General features: G+C 35.0%; 1 protein-coding gene across 3 annotated transcripts in view; it reads right to left on the reverse strand.

Moving 5' to 3' along the window:
• Positions 1 to 2723: 2723 nt before the first annotated feature.
• Positions 2724 to 16861, reverse strand: part of slc6a4b (solute carrier family 6 member 4b) — a 39568-nt gene continuing 25430 nt past the window's right edge. For 2 of the 3 annotated variants that reach the window (XM_087252827.1, XM_087252826.1), the window contains 9 exons: positions 15182 to 15316; positions 12801 to 12904; positions 9772 to 9899; positions 9476 to 9588; positions 7996 to 8127; positions 7690 to 7789; positions 7206 to 7306; positions 4107 to 4274; positions 2724 to 3992 (listed from right to left, as the gene is read on the reverse strand). In XM_087252827.1, the coding sequence (XP_087108953.1) occupies positions 3912 to 3992; positions 4107 to 4274; positions 7206 to 7306; positions 7690 to 7789; positions 7996 to 8127; positions 9476 to 9588; positions 9772 to 9899; positions 12801 to 12904; positions 15182 to 15316 (1062 nt within the window). In that variant the 3' untranslated portion in view covers positions 2724 to 3911. 3 annotated transcript variants of the gene reach the window in all.

The raw sequence follows: 16861 nt of genomic DNA on the forward strand, positions 1-16861 counted from the left end.
ACTGCTCTTGACCAGATCCAGACTGGGGCGACGGTTCATCTTTCAGCAGGACAATGAATCAAAGCACACCGCCAAAACATCAAGGGAGTGGCTTCACAACGACTCAGCGAATGTCCTTGAGTGGCCCAGTCAGCGCCCAGAGCTAAATCCTATTGAACATCTCTGGAGAAATCTGAATAGATTAATACACCGTCGCTTCCCATCCAACCTGATTGAGCTTGAGTGGTACTGCAAAGAGGAATGAGCAAAAATCCCTAAGACAGGTGTGCCAAGCTTGCGGCATCATATTCCATAAGACTTGTGGCTGTAATTGCTGCGAAAGGTGCATCAACATAGTATTGAGCAAAGGCTGTGAATACTTACTGTATGTACATGTTATTTTTAAGGTTTTTTATTATTAATAAATCTGCAACAATTTCAAATAATCTTTTTTCACATTGTCATTATGGGGTATTGTGTGTAGAATTTTGAGGAAATAAATTAATTTATTCCATTTTGGAATAAGGCTGTAACAAAAAATGTGGAAAAAGTGAAGCGCCATGAATACTTTCCGGATGATCTGTAGATAAGATGGATGGATGGATAGATAGACAGAAGGATGGATATATCTATCTATCTGTCTATAGAGACAGATGGATGGACAAACATGTAGATGTATAGATAAACGGATAATAGGAATATTCAGAAGAGCTTTATTGATTTTTCAAACATATATACATACAAGCAAAACTCTCTGCCACAAACCTACAGTGCAGACATAGTATATGAACCACATTTATCCATAAATGGACATTCATAGCAATGTATTATTTGGTCACATCCAGAGTTCAATAACATCCTCAGTTCTTAATTTGGCCAAAAATGTGGGAAGAAAATAAACATTACACAGCTAGGTGCTGGGTTCAAGTTTTGTTCGAGAATGAAAATTTTAAAACAGTCATGTAGTGTTAGTTCCTAAAGAGGAACAGAAGAACCCCTTACTTTTGTCTTTTTTTATTTTCTTGGTGAGGCACGATATCAATACAGGTTTTTTACAAAGTTTTGACATAAAGAAGCTACGATATTTAGGCAGAGTTAAGGCAGAAAACACCATAATAATTTAATCTTGACAACAGTAATATATTTTGAAAAATGAGTGAGAAATGTGTATAAAGTTCTCGCTTCTCATTTTCTCATTGACTGAATTTCTCACAATGAGGTATTCTCACTTGCATGTATTTTAAAAAATGTGACCTGGAGGGTATATTTGACTAACAATGCAAAAAAAAAAAAACACTTGTAACTTAAAGTAACGGTTCACCCCAAAATTAAAATGTGCTGTTTATTTATTGACCCTCAGGCTATCTGAGATGTATTTGAATATTTTTCATTATTAGACCATTAAAGAGCACGTTAACTTAGAACTCTTTCAGTTCAAGTCTACCTCAGAATTGTTTCAAAAATTGTTCAAAGATTGGCGTGGAGCGCTGCGAGCAGAGGGAGGACATTGAGTGTGGCCGGCAGAGCAGGAAAAAAAGAGGGGAGTGAACAACTTTTGTCAGTTGGCTCACAAAATGATACACAAACCGTGAAGAGACGCATAATTTTATTTTTGTTTCTAAAGTTAAAATGCAAAGAAATTAGCAGTAAGTAATTTTAAAACCCTGCTACATTTGTTATTTGTACTTTCATATACACATAACCACAATTTGTTATATTATAAAGATAATCGTGTTTATATAAACACTATAAATGAGGAGGACTTCTGTCCTCCTCAATCCACAGGTCTGAATGTTGACAAAGTGGATAGCAGTGCATCAGGTGTCTTGCCCTGTCTACTTCAACCAATACCACTGCCGGTAATCCAGGGGATTTTAAACATAGGCGAACACAGCAGCACGGATATAGGTGATGTGTCTGAATGTTAACAAACTCAACTGATAAAAGACAAAGTCCACCATTCTTCAATTCTCGTACAGGTCTCTTTTTTGGCCGATTCAGATTCAGTCCCCAAAATTGCGGGGAAAACATGCAACAAACTTCATGGAACATGGAAACAAACACATACGACCCGTGACATGCAAATGCGGTCTTACCCAATCATTGGGTCTCACAGCTTTTTAAGTCTGTCTTGCTTTTGGAAAGCACTTGCTCTCATGAATAATTAAGAAGCAGGGTCTTCTCATAGGATAAGAACACTCCGCTATGAATAATAATGAGAAACTGACGCATCATCACTCCACTAGCAGATTTGCGCTACATCTATGATTTTGACCTCCAAGAAATATTTTAAACCTGGAAGATGAAATTAGCTAACAAAATCTCCAAATTATCCAGTTTTCCCCACAATTAAAGCTAACAGGTGCTAACGTTGTGTCAACTCAACACACAAACGTGTTCAATTCTTATAAAAAGTAGTTAAGGGTGTCTTAATTCTTTTAAGTCAACAGATACTGGCACTGTTAAAGTAAAAAAAACATAAACAAGCTAAACTAAAATGAAAACTTGTGACTTTAGGTTATACAGGTTTTATGAAGCAAAATCATCGATCTGTGGGAGAAACAACATTTACAAAATTTTTTTTTAATCCACAGCCTCGACAAATGTATCACTTTTGTCAAAGTGTCAATAGCTATGTTACCAATCACTTATTTTTATGCGCATGTTGGATTTGTGCATAAAAAAATTGGTTGATGGAAACACCAAGATGCATCATTTTTTGTTTTTTTATCAGTAGGATAAACTTTTTATTCGGTAAGAAAAGATGCGCATAAACTTAATGGAAACACTTTTACCGAACAAATTCCAGTATGTGCATTAAAGTTGCATTAAATTGGATTTTGTTACAAGAGATTATGTGATGATGAAAAATGTGTGAATGGACAAACCAGCAGTTTGAGCATTGTAAACCATCTGAAATCTTATTTTGGTCATTCTTAAACATCTCAACCGTTTCAGTATTAGTGTTATTATATTATTAATAACCTTTGTAATCAAAAACTCTGTGCTCTGCGTCTCACGCCTTCAAACGCCACCGCGCGTAGGACACTGCATGTCAGGATTGCCTTCTGAGGCGCAGGTCATTTATTAAATGAAGAAAAGATACACGCAGCTTCTCCTACCGCAGCAAATTCAGTTTTTACTGTTAATATTGCAAGTGACGATTTTGTTCGCTTTGACTTGTTGGAAATGCTGCTTTATTCACACGTCTCTTATACGATAATCCAGTTTTGCGATTTACATTAATTTGCATTTTTGGATGGAAACATGGCTATTGACTTGCCTTTTAAGAATCATCAAGGACTACGGATTCTCCTCAAAAGAAAAAAAAAAACTTTGATTATATTATAATGAAAAATAAATCATGGATTTCTAAGTTGGCCTGAGTAAATAAACAGCAAATTTTAGCCCGATCTGTAAATGTAAATATTTTACAAATTGTCAAAAAAGTGGCTAATTCATATTATTTCATACATTTTTGTTCATACGAAAATGTTAAATTTTTAAAAGAATGCTTGCTCTAAAAGCCCACCCCTAACCCTACCCCTCATTGGAGAATGATCAAATTGTATTAAAATGTACGAATGAGATCATACGAATGAGATCATACGAATAAGACACTAAATCAAATAGTTACAAACTGCCATGAGATTGCGTTTAAAATGTTCATGTTTAGATGAGATACCCCATTTAAATTAATGAAAAAAATATTTACCATTTGTAAATTGCACAGTATGTTAAATTAGGGACCATCATTTACATACATAAAACATTGTATTTCAAATTAAATCTAACCATATATCAATTCCAAATAGATAATTTTAATTTCAGCTGAACAAATCCCTGAAACTATGCAAAAGTTTATCCTTATAATAAATGTTTAGTTTCCTGTGGAACTCAAAATATGGCCTTTTATTTTTTGTGTTTGTAGTTTAAGGTACTGGACTTAAACTTATGCCGTCGGTGTGGATGTCTGGCAGTGTTCTCTCAGGTCGCAGACACACAGCAAGCCGCTGAAATCACATTGAAAGCAAGCTATCTTTGAGATCTATTCGGATGTTTTTCTAAGTAGGAATTGTTAAGTAAGTGTTGATTTATTAAACTAATCCCTTACATGCATCTCTCACCTGTTTAAGAGAGCCTGGAGTCCAAACAAGCTTGTAAACCATGTAAATTGGGATCCATATGAAGGAGGAAGCTCCGATGATGTAGCCGACCGTGATACTCCAGTCGGGGAACTCGTAGTCGAATAGCGTCAGGGTTTGAGGGTTCAACAGTGAGCTGATAATTATGTACTGGAGAAAATAATAAGGGGAGAAATAATTTAATGACTAAAAGTAGCAATATGAAAATGAGTTACACACTAGTGAAGTTTCCATCCACTTTGTATGCACTGTCAAAAATATTCGTAAATTAGCAGGTTTCCAAATTTAGTGATTCATGTTTTTTTTATTATTTTTTCCCATTTATTTATGGTTTTGAATTGCATTATGGGACTTTGATGTTTCTTCCAACAACTTTTAGTTTTGAAAAGTTAGAAAATGTAAGTTTTATTATCAGCTTTAATAGTTTAAAGTGATATATTGTCTGGATTGGTGTTGTGTATCACGGTACAACCTTGTAAAAACCAGCCAGTACATGTTCTGTTATTTTACAGGCTTTTTTCACTGTATAATTGCCTATACATTATATTATTTCAAACTACTGCAAGTTTCTTTATTAAACTGTTGAGTTAAATTTTCTACATTAAAAGTCGACAGCGCATAGATCAACATCCATAATGCAATTCGCAATCATAAATAAATGGAAAACACTTGTGAATTACAAAATAGGTAAACTGTTAATTAACGGTTATTTTTGACAGTGTACAGTACACTGTTAACAATCTCTTGTAGAATATACAGTAACTTACTGTAAATCAATTACAGCAAATACATTTGGATTTATGACACCATTTATCTTGCTTTATATGTATTTACAGTATATGTACCATAATATATACAGTACCTTTCACAATGCAACTTTAAAATACAGTAACAACCCACATAACAGTAAAATACAGTTTATATTACAGGTAAATACTGTGTATATTATAATATTACTTAATATGGCTATGGAAAAAGATATTTGTTCAATTGAAGCAGATATTTTTTTGAGAAGACATGCGAATAATCTGGAAACATTTATCAAATCTACAAAAGTCCTAGTTTGGCAGCAACAAATAAATAAAAAACATGTGACTTTACAAATCAGATCATGTTATCTAGTGGAAATGACTAATGCTCCTTCATGGTATGTTGTAAATACAATGACATCTGATGATTTGTTTAAAAGTTTTCAAATCTTACTTTGTTTTGTCTCGGTCCAAATATAAAAACAAATCTTAGAGCAAGTAAAAAAAGACTTTTGTTTTTACTGTCAGAAAAAAAAACGAGTTTTTCCTTAAAACAAGCAAATGTATCTCTTATTTGGTAAGTGGAATAGTCTTGTTATTGCTTTGAAAACTAGATATTTGGACTAGAAACAAGACAAAAAGTCTAAGTAAAAAAACACGATTTTGAAAAAGACAATTTTGCTTACTATCCAACTCAACATAAAAAAAAATATCCACATCTAATGTTACAGCTTGACGTTGTGTAGACGTAACCACTATGACATCTATCAGATGTTGGATTTTGGTTGAATAAATGTCAGTATTTGACTTCAATATGATGTTGGCTTAAGATTTTGGCTTGACGTTGCATTTTGGTCACTTTCCAACACCGTCACCCGACATCACAACCTAATTCTAACCTAATATTAACGTCTTATGAAGTTGTGAGCATGCTGGGTATAATAATTTAATAACTCAACATTGCATGCCTTTGCAATGTGACTATTGCGGATGCGCATGTTGCGGAATCGATGCTGAAATGATATATTGTGTAGTTCTTGTTTCTGCCGTAGTATCTTTATCAGATCACTCAATTAACCTTTTGAAGTTTCCATCCATCATTTTTCTATTCTATTATTTTTCTAACTCTATTTTACTTTAGGACAGTTATGCAGTATGTTTCTTTAGTATTTTAAAGTTTCATTGTGAAAGCTATAGAATATTTTGCAGTAAAGGTATTCTGTAAATACATATACCGCAACTGTGAATGTAAATATAGTATTTTTTCTGTAATTGATTTATTGTAAGTTACTGTAGATTCTTCAGAAATTGGAATGGAAATAGTGCTTTAGTCGTTAATTATTTAGGCAATAAAATGCTTTAAAAAAAATACAAGTTAATTTACAGTTTTGGTTGGAACCATAGTGAATGTTATTTCCAGCCTGATCTCATGAGGAAATGTAACTATTTTACATATTGTCAGATAAGTGGCTAACTCCTAAGAATTTGTTCTATTTCCTTACCGTCATTGGGGACAAGCTAATCATACTAAGATGTACAGATGAGATCGTACAAATTCATATGAAAAGTTACAAATTGCTGTGAGTTAATGTCAGTTATTTCAGGTTTTCTTGTCTCAAGACCAATTGCCTTTGGATAAAATGAAGTCCTACTCTACAATTGTTCTCATTCAAGAAACCATTTTACTCAGATATGCAGCAATTCACAAATGTGAAGAAAAGACTGTCGCAACTTCCATTTCATGTCGACTCGGTGAGTTTGGTTGGATTGATATATTTGTGGATGTCCTTAGAGCAAGGCTCTGATCGGATTAATTTATATTCAAAGGTTTATATTATCCTCTAGACCTCAGACATCCCTATGCTCTCTGTGGAGACCATGAAATTGTCGAGCGATGGCCTTTGTGTCTTAAAGCAACAATGACAAATGTCTTCTCTCCAGCATTTCAAATAATATCTCCAACACCGTCTCTGGAGATGCGACAGGCAGCCGTTTATCATATGTTTAAAGAATGAAAAAAATAATAAAACAGGAAAATTATGAAAAAATGATTGTGGAAATGTCAGCCGTGTGTGCCAGCGAGGGCCTGTTGAGATTAGCTGTAATGTATGTGGAGTTATCAGAGGAATATGAGGCTATAGGAGTGCATGCGCTTTGACATTTGCAGATTGTGAATTGTGACCGTGTGGACAGGTGAGGGAATGAGATTATAAAGGTAATAAGGGTGGAAAGGAAGTTGTGGGAGCTTGGATAGGGCTGTGAGGATGAAAGATGACTTTAACATTTCACAAACTTTGCACATGGTCTTGAGTGTGCATCAGTTTAAACTCACAGCAAGAAAAGCTGGACTGATGGCAACCCAACACACTTTCCAGAAGAGTCCTGGAGTGTAGCCCAACATCGACTTGATGTCGTTGCTGAATCTGTTAATACCTGCAGGAAAGAAAATGAATGAGTTTGTTGTTCCAATAACATTTTAATCCAAAATTAAATAAAAAGTGCTGGGGTAATTTATGTGCTGGTGCTCGTTGAATAAGAAATTAACAACAAAATCTAAATTTAAGGCATTTGAATATATATATATATATATATATATATATATATATATATATATATATATATATATATATATATATATATATATATATATATATATATATATATATATATGTGTTTATGTGTGTGTGTGTGTGTGTGTGTGTGTGTGTGTGTGTGTGTGTATATATATATATATATATATATATATATATATATATATATATATATATATATATATATATATATATGTATATATAGTTAAGTGAAAAAAATCTTACCATAAAACCAGGAGACTGCTGTTGCTTCCAGAAACACTATAGCTATAATAGAAGAGCCAACTCCAAATTCTTCAAGTAACTTTACCACATATGCACCACCCTGAAGAATTACAGAAAAAGTGCACAAGCAGTTTTATCAATATTAATTTTAGCACATTATGTTGAAAGATAGGTCAACTATTTTAATGCTGTATACTTTTTTATTTACATTTTGTTTTGATATGCTAAAAATATTTCTTTTATGCCATCATTTTAAACCTCATCAAATGTAAACAAACAGAGATCCAGAAATTCACTGAGACTCACTTTAGTAAGGGTGCTAAGAGAGCCCAGAAAGCAAACAACTACGAGTCCCAGAACAAACAGCTCTCTCCGATGAGAAAGGACATCTGGATACTCGTCCATTACAGCTGTGATTATAGCTTCCAACCCACCAAACTGAAAGCACATACAGTTACAAAAAAAGAGAATAACATCAAGTTGATTTAATCAAAAAAAATTACAAAAGTGATTTTATATGCATAAAAAGAACATTTAAATGCAGGTAAAGGTCTAATTACTGTTTTAAATAAGGTTTGTGAAATTAAATGTCAAAGTATGTGTGAAATAATGTTCCATCATCTTTCAGTAACACCTATATTTTAGTAAAAATAAAACTAAACAGGTAACACGGTGGCTTAGTGGTTAGAACTGTTGTCTCACAGCAAGAAGTCAGAGGTTCGAGTCCCTGGTTCGAGTCCCTGCTGAGTCAGTTGGCGTTTTTGTGTGGAGTTTAAATGTTCTCCCCGTGTTGGCATGGGTTTCCTCTGGGTGCTCCAGTTTCCCCCACAGTCCAAAGACATGCACTATAGGTTGTATTGTATGTGTGAATGTGAAAGTGTATGGGTGTTTGCCAGTACTGGGTTGTGGCTGGAAGGGCATCCGCTACGTAAAAACGTATGTCGGAATAGTTAGCGGTTCGTTCCGCTGTGGCAGCCCCTGATTTATAAGGGACTAAGCCCAAGGAGAATTAATGAATGAAACTAAATTATTTGTCTGACCACACTGTAAAAATGCAGGGTTCCACATAATTCATTCATGTTGCCCCAACACAAATTGATTAAGTTAACACTTTTAACATAATTATGTGGATTGAACATTAAAAAATGAAGCTGTCCTAATAAAATCTCAAGAATTGTGTTGTTTCAGCTCATTTTAAATACGTAGTTTAAACAAGCAAAAAAAGCAGTATTTTTTAAATGCATATCTGTTTAAAAAAAGTCTAATATATTGTGTATAAAATAAAAGTATAAATGTAAGAAATTTTATTATATTTAAAATCAGTTAAAAAAAAGCCTTGATGACAGATAGGTAAAGCCTAATTAAATAAATTATATTAAATAAAATTTAAAACATCAAAATAAAATGACAAGTAATGAGTATTTTTGAAGCTGAACTGTGATGTGAGTCTTTTATTGCCATAAGAAATTATTTGCTCAAAAATTGCATGGCAAGATTATATAAACTGTTGTTATACTGAACGACATTCTAATTGTAACAATATCTTTTATTTAGAAAAAAGGACATACAGTATAGCTGATAATTTCAGACACTAAAGTTAGGTTTGGTTTACGTCAGCAGTGAAGTCAATGTAAAAATTGAGTTGTTTTTTTAATCTTATGTATGGCAAAGATGGTCTTAAATATTAATTTCTAATTTTTTTCAAATTAGATTTATTTTAATTTCTACTAATAACATTAAGAAATATGTTTGTTTGTGTGCATTACAAATATAGGTGTATACATACAGTGCTGTCCAGTCCAAGAGTGATCATCATCACAAAGAAGATGATGGCAAAAAATGTTGACCCAACCATGTTTGCAATGGCTTCTGGGTATGTGATAAAGAGCAGACTTGGTCCTAGACGAGGTGAAGAAGGTCAAAAGAAGTAAAATGTAAAAAGGTGAGTTGCTTTATTTTTGGTGTCAGATTTTCTCAAAAAAGGCATCAGTCAATACATATATTTAGTTATGAGAATCCAGCGCACTTAAAATATATCCCACCGTAAATTAACTGTTATTAAAAGCAAACAGGAAAACTCACCTTTATCCCTGGCCACATCTTCAACGTTGACATTTCTCTGTTCGGCCATATATCCCAGAACGGTAAAAATTACAAATCCTGACACAAAACTTGTCAAGCAGTTCACCAGACTGGTCACGATAGCATCTCTGTACCAAAGCACAAATAAAAAGCCATGTAAGACCTGAATTTTAAAACATACTTGATTATAATTTACAAATCACCCTGATTGGTAGTCAGGGAGTTACTATGCAGTTGTGTGGATTGTCTGATTGATTGCTTGCCAGCAGGCACACAATTTCAATAGATGTTAATATCAGGTTAGATTTAGGTAGTAACTGACATCAAGGGACCAAAATTCTATATTATTTTTGCCCAATAATGACATCAAATGATGGATATTTGGTTGTGTTGGGAAGTGACCAATCCAACATCCTAAACCAACATCATATTGACGTCAAATACTAATGTTTGTTTCACAGGTATATCAACCAAAATCCAATGTCTGATAGATGTCATAGTGGTAACGTTCACACAACGTCAAGCTGTAACATCATTAGACGTTGATATTTGGTTAACTTTAGGTTGAATGTTGACGTCCTGTGCCTGCTGGGTTGTTGAGCAAAAGATTACTCAATGAGTATTACATTTGAGTTGGAGCTTACTATTAGAAAATTATGGTTTAATCTACGTTATAAAAAAGTTGACTCAACTTAAAATTCTAAGTCAACTTGCTGCAGTTTTTTTGTTGACTCAAAACCTTTAACCCAAGTACTTTAGTTGAGTCAATTTAAGTTGAGTCAAAAAAAAAAAAGCTCTGCAGCAAGCTGCCTTACAATTTTTAGTTGAGTCAACTTTTTTTGCAGTGTATAAACTTTGAATGCGAGTAGTATGAATGGATTTAGGACGTTCTATGAGGTCATTATCTCATGACCCACCTGCATTAGTTGCATCGCTTCACTAACATTGATAAATCCTTTCCTGTGGTCTCATAAGATAGTAAAGAGTCTAATAATTGCTTCAAAATTTCAATAAAAAGCACTACTTGGTTTACATACTGTTTTTCATATGTATTATAGCAGGTAATATCTGGAACACCATATTTAACAACGAGGATTTGACATATGTTTGTTTCTCTTTAGATTACCACCATGCCTTCTTGCGGTCTCACAGTAGTGCAATTCAATTTCTCCTCACTCAAATATCCTGTTCATTCATCTCTTCCTACTGGCCACAATTCTCAGTTCTAATCTTGTTTTAATATCATTTATCCAAGGGTCAGCGCATTTGTTTTGGGTTCATCACATGATACATCAGAGTACGGTTCGTTTTGATGCCTTTTCTTCTCGGTTAGCAGACACAGAGCTGAATGTGAATAAATGGCCGTGCTATAGATAGAATCTGAATTGAGAATAAGTGGGAATTACATTGGCATGAATTGGCAGGCCTGTTTTGTTAGTGATGCACCTCAGTTTGAACTGTTGTTGTTCAGTTTATCAGAAAGATTGTAGTACTTTCATTCAGCAAAGGAAGCATTACATTGTTCAAAATTGATATTTGAGGCATTTGTAATTTTAAAAGGATAGTTCAGCCAAAAATGTCAATTTACTGTTATTTTTATTCACCCTCAGGCCATTAAAGATGCACTCTAAAAATGATGTGACAATAAGTCATAACAACAAATGTTTTTATGTTACTTGAACTCATTTTAATAGTTTTCAACTTGAGCTTTCAACAATTTTTTGTAGTTATATAATGTTTAACTTTTTAGTTTAACTTTTACTTTAGTTAACCGTTGTTGTTTTTTTTTTAGTTAGTTTGATTAGTGAAGTTTCACAAACTAATTTCGAAAGGACTCAGATAGCATACAAATGTAGGCCATTTTAGGCAGATATGCAGCACTGGTGGTCTTCTTTCAGCCCAGACAAGATGAACATGAGCCTGTAGTGGCCCACCTGTACAATGGCAAAAGGGGGCCAAAGATTCCGATTCATATATGGGCCGTTTAAGGCAAATATTTGGCACTTATGGGAAAATATAATATGAATGTGAACCTAATGTGGCCCATTTGGAAAATGGTATATTTGGCTCAAATGACAAAGGACAAATGTGGGAAATTTAAGGAAATCTAGGTCTAAACCCAAAGTGGCTCACATATAGGTGCAAATGTGGGCCAGTTATTATAAAACATATATAGGCCACTTTTGGCAAATATTTGGTACAGTAAGCTCTGGCTAATTTAGCTGTGAGCCTAAAGTGGCCCAGATGTGATACGACAAATGTGGCCCAGTTATGTTACGACAAATGTGTCCCACTTTTGGCAAATATTCGGCACAATAAGCTCTAGCTAATGTGGCTGTCAATCTAAAGTGACCCAGAGAAAATATGACAAATGTGGCCCAGTTATCTTAAAACATATGTGGGCCGGATCTGGGCCAAAATAAAAGCAAACTGTGGCCCAGAATAGGGCCAGTTCTGGTTCATTTGGTCGAATTTTGGTTGAAATTTAGTAATGCTATGGCTTAATTGAGGCCAGGATCTTGATCATTTATACCTCAAGCAATTAAGTTTTTAAATTCCTCATCCCTCAGTAGCAGTTGATGGCTAGTGAACTAGATATTTATTTAGAGTGGGATACCATGTTTTTAAATGATTTAATTATATATATGCCAAATGTGAAATGTCAGAAGTCTCTGTGAGTGTATTCTGCAAAGGAAATTTTTTTACGGGGACAAAAAAAGTGAACTAACTAACTAACAATATATTAATATAAACAACCTCAAAGAAGTCACTGCAAATGGTGTTGTTGAAAATACCAATAGATCAGAGGTTTTCAAACTTTGTTCCTGAACACAGCTCTACAGAGTTTCGTTCCAGCCCTGCTTTAACACATCTATCTGTAGGTATCAAACAAGCCTAAAGCAGTCAATTAGTTTGATCAGGTGTGTTTAATTAGGGTTGGAACTAAACTGTGCAGAGCTGCAGCCCTCCAGAAACTGGGTTTGACACCTGTGGAATGGATCAACATAATGAAAGTGCTCATTGTGTACCTGTAACAGTTATTAGTGAAGGGATTGTAGCTGGACAGGGCAAGCAGGACCCCAAAACCAGGACCAAGAGAAAAGAAGATCTGCGCAGCTGCATCTACCCATACCTGCAAAACAGTTTATACAGTGCATCCGGAAAGTATTCATAGCGCTTCACTTTTTCCACACTTTTTATGTTACAGCCTTATTTTAAAATGGATTAAATTAATTTATTTCCTCAAAATTCTACACACAATACCCCATAATGACAATGTGAAAAAAGATTATTTGAAATTGTTGCAAATGTATTCAAAATAAAAAAACCTGAAAAATCACATGTGCACACAGTAAGTATTCACAGCATTTGCTCAATACTTTGTTGATGCACCTTTGGCAGCAATTACAGCCTCAAATCTTTTTGAATATGATGCCACAAGCTTGGCACACCTGTCTTTGGGATTTTTGCCCATTCCTCTTTGCAATACCTCTCAAGCTCAATCAGGTTGGATGGGAAGAGACGTTGTACAGCCATTTTCAGATCTCTCCAGAGACGTTCAATAGGATTTAGCTCTGGGCTCTGGCTGGGCCACTCAAGGACATTCACAGAGTTGAAGCCACTCCATTGAGATTTTGGCAGTGTGCTTTGAGTCATTGTCCTGCCTAAAGATGAACAGTTGCCCCAGTCAGAGGTCAAAAGCAATCTGAAGCTGATTTTCATTCAGAATGTCTCTATACATTGCTGCATTCATCTTTCCTCTATCCTGACCTGTCTTCCAGTTCCTGCTGCTGAAAAACATCCCAACAGCATGATGCTGCCACCACCATGCTTCTCTGTAGGGATGGTATTAGCCTGGTGATGAGCGGTGCCTGGTTTTCTTCTAACGTAATGCCTGGCATTCACTCCAAAGAGTTCAATTTTAGTCTCATCAGACCAGAGAATTTTGTTTCTTATGGTCTGAGAGTTCTTCAGGTGGCTTTTGCCAAATTCCAGTCGGGGAGTGGCTTCCGTCTGGCCACTCTACCATACAAACCTGACTGGTGGATTGCTGCACAGACGATTGTTCTTCTGTAAGGTTCTCCTCTCTCCACAGAAGAACGCTGGAGCTCAGACAGAGTGACCATCGAGTTATTGATCACCTCCCGGACTAAGGCCCTTCTTCCACGATCACTCAACTTAGATGGCCGGCCAGCTCCTGGAAGAGTCCTGGTGGTTCCAAACATCTTTCACTTATGGATGATGGAGGCCGCTGTGCTCATTGGAACTTTCAGAGCAGGGTTTCAGAAAATTTTCTGTAACCTTCCCCAGCCTTGTGCCTCGAGACAATCCTGTCATGTTGACATGTACTGTCAACCCTGGGACCTTATGTAGACAGGTGTATGCCTTTTCAAATCATGTCCAATCAAGTGAATTTACCACAAGTGAACTCCAATTAAGCTGCTGAAACATCTCAAGAATGATCAGTGGAAACAGAATGTACCTGAGCTCAATTTAGAGTTTCACGGCAAAGACTGTGAATACTTATGTAAATGTGATTTTTCAGGTTTTTTATTTTTAATAAATTTGCAACAATTTTAAAAAATATTTTTCACATTGTCATTATGGGGTATTGTGTGTAGAATTTTGAGGAAATAAATTAATTTAATCCATTTTGGAATAAGGCTGTAACATAAAAAATGTGAAAAAAGTGAAGCCCTATGAATACTTTCCAGATGCACTGTACTCTACAAATGTGATACAAAATTCATACAAAATCACAAAGACGTTATCTTACACATAACGTGTTGAAAATTCATTTCAATTTCAGTTTTAAATGCATAAGGAATAGTGACAGCAGAGACAGAATACAGGCAATAGTAGGTGCTTGCTCACATCTGAAGATTAGTGTGAAGAGAACCGTGTGTGTGTGTCAATGAGTATGAGAGCCTTTCATGATGGAAATAAATTCTAAGCCAATTACGCATCTCATTAGCTCCTAGTGCTTTATTTTTGCTTCTCATCACAGTTCTCTTCAACACTGCATCACCTAGCAAACTGTATTGAGCTTGTACAGCTAGAGATACGGACGCACGGTTTTCATATTGCCTCCACTGACCATTTATATACTTAAATATTCATTTGTTTGATCGAGTTATCTAAGCGTTTATGAAAAAATATGCCCTTTATAAAGTCTATACGAGTCAGTTCAGCTGCAGGTGATGCATGCGTTTCATGTCTAAACGCCTCGGGTCCTTTTTATTACGGCATGAAATAAAACACCATCGGACATACATGCATGGTGCCATCAAAACATTATAGCGGCACATTTAAAAGGGTATTAAGATGAGTGAAGAAACAGCATAACCTAATTTAACTAAATCAATGCTGGACGCAAAGGGAAAAGAGGCGTTGAGAGAAAAGCACTTACGCTGGTCTCCTTCAGTTTCTCCCATTTGGGATTGAGGTAGAAAACCACTCCTTTCCAAGCTCCGGGCAAAGTGGCACCTCTGATCATCAAAATCAGCAGCACAACATATGGCAGGGTGGCAGTAACCCATACTACCTAAAGACATGAGGATTAGACATACTCAGCGGTCAAAACGATATCAAACTTGCATTATCGGCAATAAACATGTCAGAAATGCTCATCGATTTGATGTCAAACCTTATTGTTCTTTTAACATCCACACATTGATGCTCTTTTGACCAGCAAAATAACAACACAAAAAGTATTATATATGTATTGAAAGCTTCAATTCCAAATTTACACTGGATTTTGTATCCCTACAATTCATGTAAATGACCTTGATGTCAAAATGACATCAAATTGAAATTGGCTATGTTTAAATGGACCAATAATTTAATACGATTAAGACAATACTTTGATTAAGAGTCTACCATGTAAACATCAATTTTTGATTACCTTAATCTGACTGAAGTCATAATCAAACTAACATTATTGATGTGTAGTACAGAGATGTAAACACCGCAGTCAAACTATTACCGCCTTGTAGGATTTTCGCCGCAATTTGTGACTGGAAAGTCCATACAAACACAGCTGTTTGAGATTATTCTCTGCAGCTACCGAGTCAGTGAAGGACCACAGAAACCAGCATCACAAAATGCTGAGTTTTTTCCCATTCAGTGTGCGGTATCAAATTCCATTAAAACAAAACTCTTCCAGCACTCTTTGTTGTCCAGAAACAACACTCTTCTCGTTTATGACAGGGAGCATGCATGACTTGTTCCTGAATGAAAGTGAAAGTCCTGAACTGCAGTTAAAGTAAAGTAAAGAATGAAACGGCCAAAAATAAAACGGTAAAACGGAATCATGGAAGGAACATCCGAAAAGCAACTAATGTGGACACCTTAATCATATTATTGTCTTATTCAGATTGAGGTAAATATTTAGATTACTGATGTCCATGTTAACGTAGTGACTGACGACATTAAACATGTCAGAAATGGTAATTGATTTGATGTCAAAACCTTGACGTCATTTTGACATCCACACATTGATGCTCTTTTGACCACCAAAATAACAATGGTATATTACAATGAAAGGAAAGCACTGAAAGTTTCCATTCTAAATTTACACTGTATTTTGTATACCTACAATGCATGTAAATTACCTAGATGTCAAAACAACATCAAATTGACATCAAACATTGGCATCAAAAACCTGTCAAAAATCAATCACAGGACAGTCCTTGTATCTGTAGTCATCGATGCCAATGTTTAGATGTCAATTTGACGTCATTTTGACATCAAGGTGGTCAATTAACATTACATTTTTGACATGTTTATTAATGTTGCTTTGACATCAAGGTCCCTGTGGGGCATGTTATACTAGACAGTTAATCGCTAAAATATTAATAAAAGTTCATTATACTTAATAAAAATGAGTCACATGAACTAAACATTTCATTGCATTAAACTGTTTTGGCATCTTCCCAGCATGCATTGCATTAGACTATATAAGGAAGATATATGTTGAAATTAAATGTTATTATGCATGTTTTTGCACAGGAAACCATTTATTAGTCTCAATTGTTGATCTATGTTGCGATTTGTAAAGGTTTCCATGTTGAAAATTGTAGGGTTACCA

The sequence above is a fragment of the Danio rerio genome, chromosome 5 (genome assembly GCF_052040795.2).
Source record: "Danio rerio strain M-AB ecotype USA chromosome 5, GRCz13ab, whole genome shotgun sequence".
Classification (NCBI taxonomy): domain Eukaryota; kingdom Metazoa; phylum Chordata; class Actinopteri; order Cypriniformes; family Danionidae; genus Danio; species Danio rerio.